The 12,633-nt window shown below is 44.8% G+C and overlaps 1 protein-coding gene across 1 annotated transcript in view; it reads right to left on the reverse strand.

Annotated features, from left to right (window-relative positions):
* Window positions 1-12,633, reverse strand: part of LOC133379062 (extracellular calcium-sensing receptor-like) — a 74,804-nt gene that overhangs the window by 33,300 nt on the left and 28,871 nt on the right. The window contains exon 4 of the mRNA XM_061613671.1: window positions 2,493-2,649. Within this exon, the coding sequence (XP_061469655.1) occupies window positions 2,493-2,649 (157 nt within the window). The remainder of the gene's footprint in view (window positions 1-2,492; window positions 2,650-12,633) is intronic.

Below are 12,633 nucleotides of genomic sequence, written 5' to 3' on the forward strand. Positions count from 1 at the left end.
CATATTTCAAATGAGTTGATTTTTCTCTTATCCGCTTTTTTCACTGTCCAAAAAGTGTGGCTTATAAATACTTGAATAAATAAATGAACATTTGGAAGGCCACAGGTTCCTTATTCCTGTTGCCAACAAATTAAGAACCAGTGTGAGGAACGATCACATCCACACCGTAAAGCACACTTAAAGCACATTGTTCAGGAAACAGTATTAGGACATGCTTTAAAACCTTCTAAAAATAACAGTCTTAAAGAATCCTGCAGGGCAGTGTTAAAACACTTGATTCCTTCTTTTCTATACATTCACATAATTTGGTCTTCCTTTAAGCCACAATTGTGGTGCTGCTGATCAAGGAAAAATAAACACCAGAAAAATACAGTGAGCAAAAATTCCTACTCCTTTGCAGGACCTCAGCTGAAAATGACTTTCTTGAGTGTCACCCTAGGATCAGAGACAATACTGTCTGGAGAAGTGCCAGCCTTGGGGTTGCATGGCATTGCTCTGCATTGCTGTGGATGCTGGTCCTAATCTCGTTGAGGCCTCCAGCCAAGTGACTGTCATGTTTGGAGGGAGGACCACAGCTCACGCCTGATTGTACGCAGGACCTGCTGGATTGATTCATTTTATTACATTTTTATTTCTCTCCAAGGATCTCAGGAGGGGCAGGCTTGGTTCTGCCCTCCCATTTTATCCTTCCAACAACCTTGTGAGGTAGGCTTGCTTATTGATTGATTGATTGATATCTCGCCCTTCCTCCCAGCAGGAGCCCAGGTTAGGTTGAGAGACTGGCTACCGGTCACTCAGTCAGCTTCATGGCTTAGTGGAGATTTGAACCTGGGTCTCCTCCATCCCATGGTCCACACCATGTCCCTCCACACCCCACGGCCTCTCAGGGCTATCCAGTTTGACCCGTTAGCTGTCAGAATGCTTTCCCCAGAGCTGCACCTACTCAATTATCTTTTCAGCGCTGGGCAAAGACCTCTTGGTTTCTCCCAGGCCTTTTGATCTCTTGTTGTTAAGAACATCTCACAGTGGCCAGGTCCCCACAGTATATTTATTCTCCACTCCTTGTGTGTGAGGTTTATGTTGATTTCAGCTTGATAGCTGGCCTGAATATTTTTTTGTTAATATAGCATACTTCAAATATTTTCAGAAATAAATAAACCTCCAAACTAACTTTTTGCATTTTGGGGCCAGGGGGAGAGGCACATCTCTCCCCCCCACATACACTTAAATCCTGCCCTTCCGCTCTTTTCTGCCTCTCCTAAAGTCTTAAAACTCCTCAGTCACTCTGGGAATCATCAACACCATAATCTACCATGGCTGCATATGCGTGCTAGGCAAAGCTTCCCCGGGCACTGCTGCCTGCCTGCCACTCAGCCGCTAGTGCCACAGGAGCCAGCCCATCAGGGAAAAGATGGACATAGCAACCCACTGAAAGCCTTGGGCTTTAGTTTGAGAAGGTCAGAACCCACAAGGAAGACATCGTCGCCCTCCTTGAGCTTTTAGGACAGGAGAATCATCCCTCCAAAATTTCTCCTCAGAGCACAGAGGCCAGGCCTTAGGGGGGGCTGTTTACTCATTGGCTCCCTCACTGCACAGTGTTCCATCCCATTGGCTGTCTCCGGTGCCCATCTCAGTAGACCAACTTTCCTTGGTTCTTTACCTCCAATAAAGGACTCAAGGATAAATGGGATTGTTGGGAAGGGCAGGCATGGGTTCAGGTGTGGTTTAGTGGACTGGGTTTAGTGGAGGCAGCCTTTGACAATGAATAAGGGCAGTCTGTGGCATTGCTGGAGAAGGTCCATGTCTTCTGCTGAAAATGTTATATGTCAACCCAATCCAGTCAGTCATGGATCCAATTCCATTCAGGCAGGACCAGATTGCGCTCTCTCTCTCTCTCTCACACACACACACACACAGGAACTTCCCTCCAAAATGTCTCCTCAGAGCACAGAGGATGGGCTTTAGGGGACCTGCTTCCTGACTGGATGTTTCTCCTTTCAGTGCTCCATCCCATTGGCTCTTTCCAGTGCCCATCATTAGACCAGCTCCACCCCCCCTTTAAATGAATTGGATGGGGATCTTACTCATTATTTATACTGGCAGTTTTTGTGTGGATTTGCAGAAGACTGGAGAGCATTCCTGACTCCCAGTTGCCTGAAAATAGTAGCATCAGTATGACATCTTCTCTCTTACACATCCATATCCTATTAACTGCTGCAATGAAGAAAGTTTGGACTCAGCATTCTTTAATTCAATGTTTTGCAGTAGTCACTTGTTGGCGAATTGTTGTAGTTAAAAAATTAAGTAGACTCCACAAGCCTGAAATCTGTGCATCCCTGATGTATGGTATCTAAGCAGTCATTAGAATTTAAGAAATGGTGAAGATAATAAAATGAAATAAGAAGGAAAGGTTTCCCCCACCTGGTTAAACCACCTGGGCCACACAATGGCACCCTGGTCTATAGCAAACATTATTGTTTTCGGGGCCTGACCCTCTGCCTTCCCAACCTTCACTTTCTCAATGGTCTTATTGGGATGCACCAACACATTCACAACATCAAAGTTGGCTGCCAGGTCTCCATTCTCATCCAAGTAGATCCCATCCGTGGACGTATTGTCAAACTGGAACTTTCTCAGGAAAGGGTGGAGCTGGAATGAGAAAGGAAAGAGCAGTGTTTAAAAAAGAAGTTAAACATAACAGGCCAGCCTTGTTGGGACTCTCAACTTCTGGGAGTGCATTATCATGCCCTGTAGACTCATAACAGCAAAGCACTGTAGCTCAGTTGTAGGGCAACAGCTTTATATATTTAAAAAGTCCCATGTTTGATCTCTGGCATTTCCAGGTGTGGTGTTGTTATGTGCCTTCAAGTCGATTTTGACTTATGGTGACTCTATGAACCAGCCACCTCCAAGAGCATCTGTCATGAACCACCCAGTTCAGATCTTGTAAGTTTAGGTCTGTGGCTTCCTTTAAGGAATCAATCCATCTCTTGTTTGGCCTTCCTCTTTTTCTACTCCCTTCTGTTTTTCCCAGCACTATTGTCTTTTCTAGTGAATCAGGTCTTCTCATTATGTGTCCAAAGCTTTCTGCCTGAAACCCTGGGCAGCAGCTGCCAATCAGTGTAGACAATATTGAACTAGATGAACCAATGCTCTGACTCAACATTTTTGCAGCTTTGATTGGTATACACATTGCTGCAAGAAATTTCTCTTACTGGTATTTATTTATTTATTTATTTATTACATTTGTACACCGCCCCATAACCGAAGCTCTCTGGGCAGTTTACAACAATTAAAAACAATAAAAACAATATACAAATTTTAAAACACAGAAGAAATTTAAAAACACAATTTTAAAAATTAGCAATTAAAATCATTTAAAGTATGCATTTTTTGTATGTTATTTTCACGAATATATTCATTTTTATGCACACGTTCCCCTAATATATGCTTTTGGTTGGAGTACAACCAGTGTCCCACTCCAACGATGATAGCTCTCCTGCTATCATGGAGAACGGTCTCGGGGAAGGAGAGCATCCAGCTGAGGAAGAGGGAAACGATCCCTTAGAAGGGACCCATTCCTTGGGGGATGAGCAGCTACCCTCTCGTGCCGAGGATATATCTCCAGGGGGTGGAGGAATCCTTGTAGTGGGTGATTTGATCATTAGGAACATAGACAGTGGGGTGTGTGATGGGCGTGTAGACCGCAAGGTGTTTTGCCTGCCTGGTGCGAAGGTTGCGGATATCGCCCGTCGTTTAGATAGTTTGGTAGACAGTGCTGGGAAGGAGTCAGTGGTCGTGGTGCACGTTGGCACCAACGACACGGGGAAATGCAGCCGTGAGGTCCTGGAAGCAAAATTTAGGTTGCTAGGTAGGATGCTGAAAGCCAGGACCTCCAAGGTGGCTTTCTCTGAAATGCTACCAGTTCCACGCGCAGGACCAGCCAGACAGGCCCAGCTTCGCAGTCTCAATGCGTGGATGAGACGATGGTGTCGGGTGGAAGGGTTCAGATTTGTTAGGCACTGGGGAACATTTTGGGACAAGCCGGGCCTGTACAAAAGGGACGGGCTCCACTTGAACCAGAATGGAACCAGACTGCTGGCACTTAAAATTAAAAAGGTAGCAGAGCAGCTTTTAAACTGACTGAGGGGGGAAACCCGACAGGAGCTGAGAAAGGTCCGGTTCGGAATAAACCTCCCCCCTGGGATAAAAACCAAAGAAATGATGAAAGTTTAAAAGGGGTAGGCCTAGAAGTAGGCATTGTGAGAGCAGGGGCACAGGATATAAATTCAGAAGAGCAAAATTACCACAGGCCTAACCACAAGTGCCAAAGACATTTGAAGAGAGACACTGCTTACAAGTGCCTGTACGCTAATGCTAGGAGCCTGCGAACCAAGATGGGAGAACTGGAGTGCTTGGTCTTAGAGGAGAGCATTGATATAGTGAGCATAACGGAGACCTGCTGGAATGGAGAAAACCAGTGGGATACGGTTATCCCTGGATATAAACTATATCGGAAGGACAGGGAAGGACGTATTGGTGGCGGAGTCGCTCTATACGTGAAAGAAGGCATTGAATCCAGCAAGCTCGAAACCCCAAAAGAGGCAGACTCCTCCACAGAATTGTTGTGGGTGGTGATACTGTGCCCCAGGAGGGACTTAATACTGGGAACGATCTATCATCCCCCTGATCAAAATGCTCAGGGAGACCTTGAGATGAGATATGAAATTGAGGAAGCATCCAAACTAGGAAATGTGGTAGTAATGGGTGACTTCAACTACCCGGACATAGACTGGCTGCATATGTGTTCCAGTCATGACAAAGAAGCAAAGTTTCTAGATATTCTAAATGACTATTCCCTAGATCAGTTGGTCATGGAACCGACCAGAGGGACGGCAACCCTGGACTTAATCCTCAGTGGGGACCGGGACCTGGTGCGAGATGTAAGTGTTGTTGAACCGATTGGGAGCAGTGACCACAGTGCTATTAAATTAAACATGCATGTAACTGGCCAATTGCCAAGAAAATCCAACACGGTCACATTTGACTTCAAAAGAGGAAACTTCACAAAAATGAGGGGATTGGTAAAAAGAAAGCTGAAAAACAAAGTCCAGAGGGTCACATCACTCAAAAATGCTTGGAAGTTGTTTAAAAACACTCTATTAGAAGCTCAACTGGAGTGCATACTGCAGATCAGAAAAGGTACCGCCAGGGCCAAGAAGATGCCAGCATGGTTAACAAGCAAAGTCAAGGAAGCTGTTAGAGGCAAAAAGTCTTCCTTCAGAAAATGGAAGTCTTGTCCGAATGAAGAAAATAAAAAAGAACACAAACTCTGGCAAAAGAAATGCAAGAAGACAATAAGGGATGCTAAAAAAGAATTTGAGGAGCACATTGCTAAGAACATAAAAACCAACAACAAAAAATTCTATCAATACATTGAAAGCAGGAGACCATCTAGGGAGACAATTGGACCCTTGGATGATAAGGGAGTCAAAGGTGTACTAAAGAACGATAAGGAGATTGCAGAGAAGCTAAATGAATTCTTTGCATCTGTCTTCACAGTGGAAGATATAGGGCAGATCCCTGAACCTGAACTAACATTTGCAGCAAGGGATTCTGAGGAACTGAGACAAATAGTGGTAACGAGAGAGGAAGTTCTAAGCTTAATGGACAATATAAAAACTGACAAATCACCGGGCCCGGATGGCATCCACCCGAGAGTTCTCAAAGAACTCAAAGGTGAAATTGCTGATCTGCTAACTAAAATATGTAACTTGTCCCTCAGGTCCTCCTCCGTGCCTGAGGACTGGAAAGTGGCAAATGTAACGCCAATCTTCAAAAAGGGATCCAGAGGGGATCCCGGAAATTTCAGGCCAGTTAGCTTAACTTCTGTCCCTGGAAAACTGGTAGAAAGTATGGTTAAAGCTAGATTAACTAAGCACATAGAAGAACAAGCCTTGCTGAAGCAGAGCCAGCATGGCTTCTGCAAGGGAAAGTCCTGTCTCAGTAACCTATTAGAATTCTTTGAGAGTGTCAACAAGCATATAGATAGAGGTGATCCAGTGGACATAGTGTACTTAGACTTTCAAAAAGCGTTTGACAAGGTACCTCACCAAAGGCTTCTGAGGAAGCTTAGCAGTCATGGAATAAGAGGAGAGGTCCTCTTGTGGATAAGGAATTGGTTAAGAAGCAGAAAGGAGAGAGTAGGAATAAACGGACAGTTCTCCCAATGGAGGGCTGTAGAAAGTGGAGTCCCTCAAGGATCGGTATTGGGACCTGTACTTTTCAACTTGTTCATTAATGACCTAGAATTAGGAGTGAGCAGTGAAGTGGCCAAGTTTGCTGACGACACTAAATTGTTCAGGGTTGTTAAAACAAAAAGGGATTGCGAAGAGCTCCAAAAAGACCTCTCCAAACTGAGTGAATGGGCGGAAAAATGGCAAATGCAATTCAATATAAACAAGTGTAAAATTATGCATATTGGAGCAAAAAATCTTAATTTCACATATACGCTCATGGGGTCTGAACTGGCGGTGACCGACCAGGAGAGAGACCTCGGGTTTGTAGTGGACAGCACGATGAAAATGTCGACCCAGTGTGCGGAAGCTGTGAAAAAGGCAAATTCCATGCTAGCGATAATTAGGAAAGGTATTGAAAATAAAACAGCCGATATCATGATGCCGTTGTATAAATCTATGGTGCGGCCGCATTTGGACTACTGTGTACAGTTCGGATCGCCTCATCTCAAAAAGGATATTATAGAGTTGGAAAAGGTTCAGAAGAGGGCAACCAGAATGATCAAGGGGATGGAGCGACTCCCTTACGAGGAAAGGTTGCAGCATTTGGGGCTTTTTAGTTTAGAGAAAAGGCGGGTCAGAGGAGACATGATAGAAGTGTGTAAAATTATGCATGGCATTGAGAAAGTGGATAGAGAAAAGTTCTTCTCCCTCTCTCATAATACTAGAACTCGTGGACATTCAAAGAAGCTGAATGTTGGAAGATTCAGGACAGACAAAAGGAAGTACTTCTTTACTCAGCACATAGTTAAACTATGGAATTTGCTCCCACAAGATGCAGTAATGGCCACCAGCTTGGACGGCTTTAAAAGATTAGACAAATTCATGGAGGACAGGGCTATCAATGGCTACTAGCCATGATGGCTGTGCTCTGCCACCCTAGTCAGAGGCAGCATGCTTCTGAAAACCAGTTGCCGGAAGCCTCAGGAGGGGAGAGTGTTCTTGCACTTGGGTCCTGCTTGCGGGCTTCCCCCAGGCACCTGGTTGGCCACTGTGAGAACAGGATGCTGGACTAGATGGGCCACTGGCCTGATCCAGCAGGCTCTTCTTATGTTGTTATGAATTGTAACGAACATCTCCTCTATTGTTCCTCCATTTAAGGTGGACAGCCCAGTACTTACACACAGCTGGAATGTACAAACCTAGGATGGATCCTGTCTGAAAGAAACATGGCCCTTTCCACTACCCAGAGGGCAGCTTGCATCCCCTCCCTCCGTCCCAAAAAGTTTAGCTCCCTGTTACCTGCAACACGAGATAGTGCAGGAAGATGAGACCCCAGGACAGATGGCACTCTGTGAGTTACTGGGGAAGAACAACGGAGAAGTAAGAGTAGCGCTGTGACTAATGATGCAGCTCGGTCAAAGCCAAAAGGAAGCCCAGAGGGTGATGAACACAGATGCAAAAGGAGAGTCCGGAGGTATACGATGCACACAATAGGAACATGGAATGTGAGAAGCATGAACCAGAGAAAGTTAGAAATTGTCAAGCAAGAAATGGAATGCATTATCATTGCAATAGTTGGTGTGAGTGGATTAAAATCATAGAATAGTAGAGTTGGAAGGGGCCTATAAGGCCATCAAGTCCAACCCCCTGCTCAATGCAGGAATCCAAATCAAAGCATTCCCAACAGATGGCTGTCCAGCTGCCTCTTGAATGCCTCCAGTGTCGGAGAGGCCACTACCTCTCTAGGTAACTGGTTCCATTGTCATATGGCTTTAACAGTTAGGAAGTTACAGTTGGTTCAAAATGCAGCAGCCAGAATGTTAACTAAAAGGCCTTGGACCAATATACCTGAGGGAACGCTTACTCCCATATGTACTTGCAGGCTCTTCTTATGTTCTTATCTTCTTACTGCACCACAAAATTCAGTTAAGTGCAAATTACGAGGGGTGGCTGTGTTTCAGTACTCATATTGTTTTGGAAAGTACAAACTTGATAGGTTCACCTTTAAATGCAATTCCATCCCTAGATACAAGTCAGGAGGCATAACTATGCATCCTGCGCCTCATGAAACATCACACTGACCATTAGCTTCCACCTCCTTTAGCGTCAGTGTTGCAGAGATCAGCAAGGAGGAAATTGGGGACAAAACCAGAGCTTGGAAAATTTACTTTTTTTTTTTAACTACAACTCCCATCAGCCCCAGCCAGCATGGCCACTGGATTGGGCTGATGGGAGTTGTAGTCCAAAAAGTAACTTTCCCAAGCTCTGGACACCACTGGAATTCATTGGCTCTGACTCTGACTGTCACTGGATCTGGCTCCTCCTACTATTGGGCTCTCTGCCTTCCACCCCACCAGACTCAATGGACACCAGCCAACTCTAGTATTGTCTACCCTGACAGGCAGCAGTTCTCTGGAGTTTCAGGTTGGAGTCTGTCCCAGCCACACCTGGAGATGTCTGAGACCCCTTTTCATGCAAAGGAGGTCGTCTGCCACTGAGGCACGGCCCTTCTCTATGTACAGCTCTCCCTCATAAAGAAGTGGGTAGATCAAACCAATTAGATCCATTTTGTCCACTCAGTCCACTTGGGAGTGGGCTGCCATAGACACAGAGGTGCTTCTTTTAGCCAGTGATGTGAAGATATGCAGCTCACCTGAGTGGGAGGCATCAAGGGGAATCCGCCCCCACAGCCTTACAGAGTGAATTTTTGCTTTGGAGAGCCAGTGTGTTGCAATGACTAGAGCAGAGTCCGGCACTTTGACCCAGCGGTTGCCAACATGGTGCCCTCCACTCGTTGCTGGGCTGTGTTTCCCATCATTCCTGTCCACAGCTATATTGATTGAGGCTGACAGGATTTGGAGTCCAAGAACGCCTGCAGGGTCCCACGTTGGCTAGCCCCTGAGTTTCAATGTTGCACTAGGACTGGGAATACCCAGGATGAAGTCCCCATTAAGCCATAAGCTCACTGGAAGAGCCAAGGAGCCAGGCATTTTTGCATGTGTTTTTAAATTGTTTTAAATGTTTAAATTGTGTTTTAAATTGTTTTTAAAAGATGTGTTTTAAATTTGTATATTTGTTTTTAATGTTTTTAGGTACCGTAAACCACTCTGAGAGCTTCGGCTATGGGGCGGTATATAAATGCAATAAATAAATAAGGACATTCAATAACTTTCTATGGGGAAGCACCATAGCTCAGTTGCAGAGCTGCCTGTCAGTGTAGACAATACTAAACTGGGTGGACCAATAATCTGGCTCAAATATAAGGCAGATTCCTATGTTCCTATCTGACAGGGTTGCTGTAAGGGATACAAACAGAACACTTCAGACTCAGGATATACAAATTAAAAACTATCAAACCCTGACATTAATTTATGAAGCAGAAATGAATACCTGCCATGACTGTATCCTTTGGAAGTCCAAGCCCCTCCGACCCACTCGTGCCATCAGCTTGGATCTGGACAAGTATGCAGTGTCTAAGGCATGCGCCAGAGCCCAGACGAGGCTGTAAATCATGTGGCTGTCCAGAGTCAGGGTGTTTTCAGACATGTCCTGATAAAGGCTCTCTCTTGTCTCGACACACCGCTTTTGGCCTTTCACGCTCATCGCATGCTTTGAATAAAAACAGAGAAATCCTTTCTCCTTGAAGCGCGGTTTAACTTCTTCGTATCTTGAACCTTTTTTGAATTGTATTAAGAAGGCTAAGCAGGTGTAGATGTCTTGCCTCTGGAATATTTGGTAAAAATTACTCAGGTTGATGTCCTGCAAAGCTGTTGTGATCCAGACTTTCCCCGCTGTGGGCTGCTTCTTCTTGATAGCCTGGAACATGACCAAGGCTAAACCAAATACGGTCTGAGAGTCCCCAGAGAAAATGGCTACATTGATTTGCCTCTGCACAAGAAATGCAATCATGTGGGCAATGTTAGTGTACAAAATGAGTGCCGGGATTTTTTCTGAGAAGGCAACACAAATCCTATTTCTCATTAGCACACCGGTCAGAGTCCTCATGAGCCTTTCTCCATTGTCATTGTCTGGAGCAACAAGGCCAATCCACGTCCATCCAAAATGCAGTAGCAGTTTGGCAATGCCTAAATACTTGGTCTCTGCACTTGGGACCATCCGGTAGACAAAAGGCAATCGAGACTTATCTTTTAGAGCAGGAGAATCAAAATCATAACTGACCTATGAGGGAAGGAAAGGATTGTTATTCATGAACAACTATTGAAATGGCTGCTATTATTTCTTATTTTCATTTATTCAAAAACATTTACAAATGGTTTTCTGACAAAAGGTTCCAAAGTGGTTTCCAAAAAAGTGATACAGGGTGATGGATGCAGCAAACGTTTTCCATCCGTGCAAAGATTTCTGCTTGCACAACATGACTTCCTTCCTCCCTGCTGTGCATGCCACGTCCTCCCCAAATCTGCTCCACAGGGTTGGGGGACTCCTAGTACCGATTTAGCGGCTGCACAGGAGGAAGAGGAGGAGGACACATTGCACAAGTGGAAATCATTGCACTGACGGGACTGTGACTTTGCACTAGAGTGGATGCAACCCTCAATTATTAAAATAGAATACAGTTTAATAAAACAAATACAGTTTATGATGGTTGATGTGCCTCATTGAGAGCACTGAATCATCTTCACCTGCTGTCTAAAAGTGCGTAGAATAGATGCAAGCTAAACGGCTTGGTCCCCATGAAAGGAAACAGGGCCAACCCAAGACATTGTGCAAAGCACATAAGGAAAGCTCTGAAGCTGGATCAGGCCAAAGGGGGCCCATCTAGAATGGGACGCTGAAACCACAGGAGAGGAGGGTGCTGTTGAGCTCAGATCCTGCTTGCTGGCTTCCCATTAAGACATCTGGCTGGCCACTGCAAGAATGGGATGGTGGACTAGATGGGCCACTAGCCTGATCCAGCAGGCTCTTCTTATATTCTTGAATGTTATTTGATGGAGACAAATAGTAGTTTTTGCAGAGAGCTAGAAGTCATTTAAAAGGGGTGTGTGTATCCAATGCTAGTCCTACTCAAGAGCAAACCTATTAAATGTACATGACTAACAGGTTCATAAATTTCAGTGGCTCTCTTCTGAGCACAAATTAGTTGGTTACAATCCAGGATTTCCGCTGATCCCACTAGCACCCCTGCAAATAGTTGGTCAAAGAGAACAGATGTTCCCACTATGGTTTATCCATATGTTTGTTTTGCCATGAAACATCTCAAAGTGATTAGCAATAAAGACATATAAAAATAATTCCATATCCAACGCAGACACAGGCTGAGGTAAGAATCACCACTTTGAAAGGCTCGTTGAAAAAGAAAAGTCTTCAGTACCCACCGAAAAAGCAATAGACACAAGAGAGCATCTGATGATATGTAAAGGGAGGGATTTCCAAAGGGTTGGTGTTACCACACTTAAGGCTCAGTTCCTAAATCACATGGAACGGACCTCCTGATGAGATGAGCACAGTGATCAATTGGGTATATAAAGGGTAAGACAATCTTCTAGGTATCCTGGTGACCTGGCCCCAAGCTATATAGGGCTTTGTTCACCAGTGCCAACACCTTGGAGTTAGACTGGTAGCTAATTGACAGTGAGTGCAATTGTTTCACCACTGGCATTCTGCCCCTGAGATGAAATATAAGAACATAAGAGCCTGCAGGATCAGGCCAACGGCCCATCTAGTCCAGCATCCTGTTCTCATAATAACCAACCAGATGCCTGTGGGAAGTGTGCAGCAGGGTTGCCAGGTTCCTGGCCTGAGACTGATCCTGTATCTTTAGGAGAAGACCGAACTGTGGAATGGTTTCCTCGATGAGGTGCGCCTGGCGCCGACGCTGCAATCTTTTCGGCGCCAGGTGAAACCCTTTTTATATTCCCAGGCATTTTAATGTGTACTATTAATATTTATTGATGTATTTTGCTGCTATTTTGATTATTTTTGTTTGATTCCATTGTATTATTGTATTTATATATTCTTTGATTGTTTTATTATTATGTACACCGCCCAGAGAGCCCTTGGGCTTAGGGCGGTATATAAATTAAATTAAATAAATTAAATTAAATTAAAATCAGCCAAGTGCAGGTGTTCTTGCAACACTGTAATGGGAAAAACCACAAGGTGGAATTCTCTCTTCCCCCTGCACAACTTTTAAAGATACAGGAGACCTCTTAGAGGCTGGGCCTGGCAACCAAGAGGATGCCTCACCACAGGGATATTTGAAACCATCCAGGACTATCATTCTCCAAAATCACACCTGACTCCCTTCGTCAGCTCAGTCAGAAAAGCTGCTGGGCGGAAGTTTGGATGGAACACCAGCAGGAACTCTAGTTTACTGTCTCCTTGACTTGACACCACATGCAGGCCCTCTCAGTCAGCTCCAGGACAGACTGGT

The sequence above is a fragment of the Rhineura floridana genome, chromosome 3, assembly GCF_030035675.1.
Source record: "Rhineura floridana isolate rRhiFlo1 chromosome 3, rRhiFlo1.hap2, whole genome shotgun sequence".
NCBI classification, from domain to species: domain Eukaryota; kingdom Metazoa; phylum Chordata; class Lepidosauria; order Squamata; family Rhineuridae; genus Rhineura; species Rhineura floridana.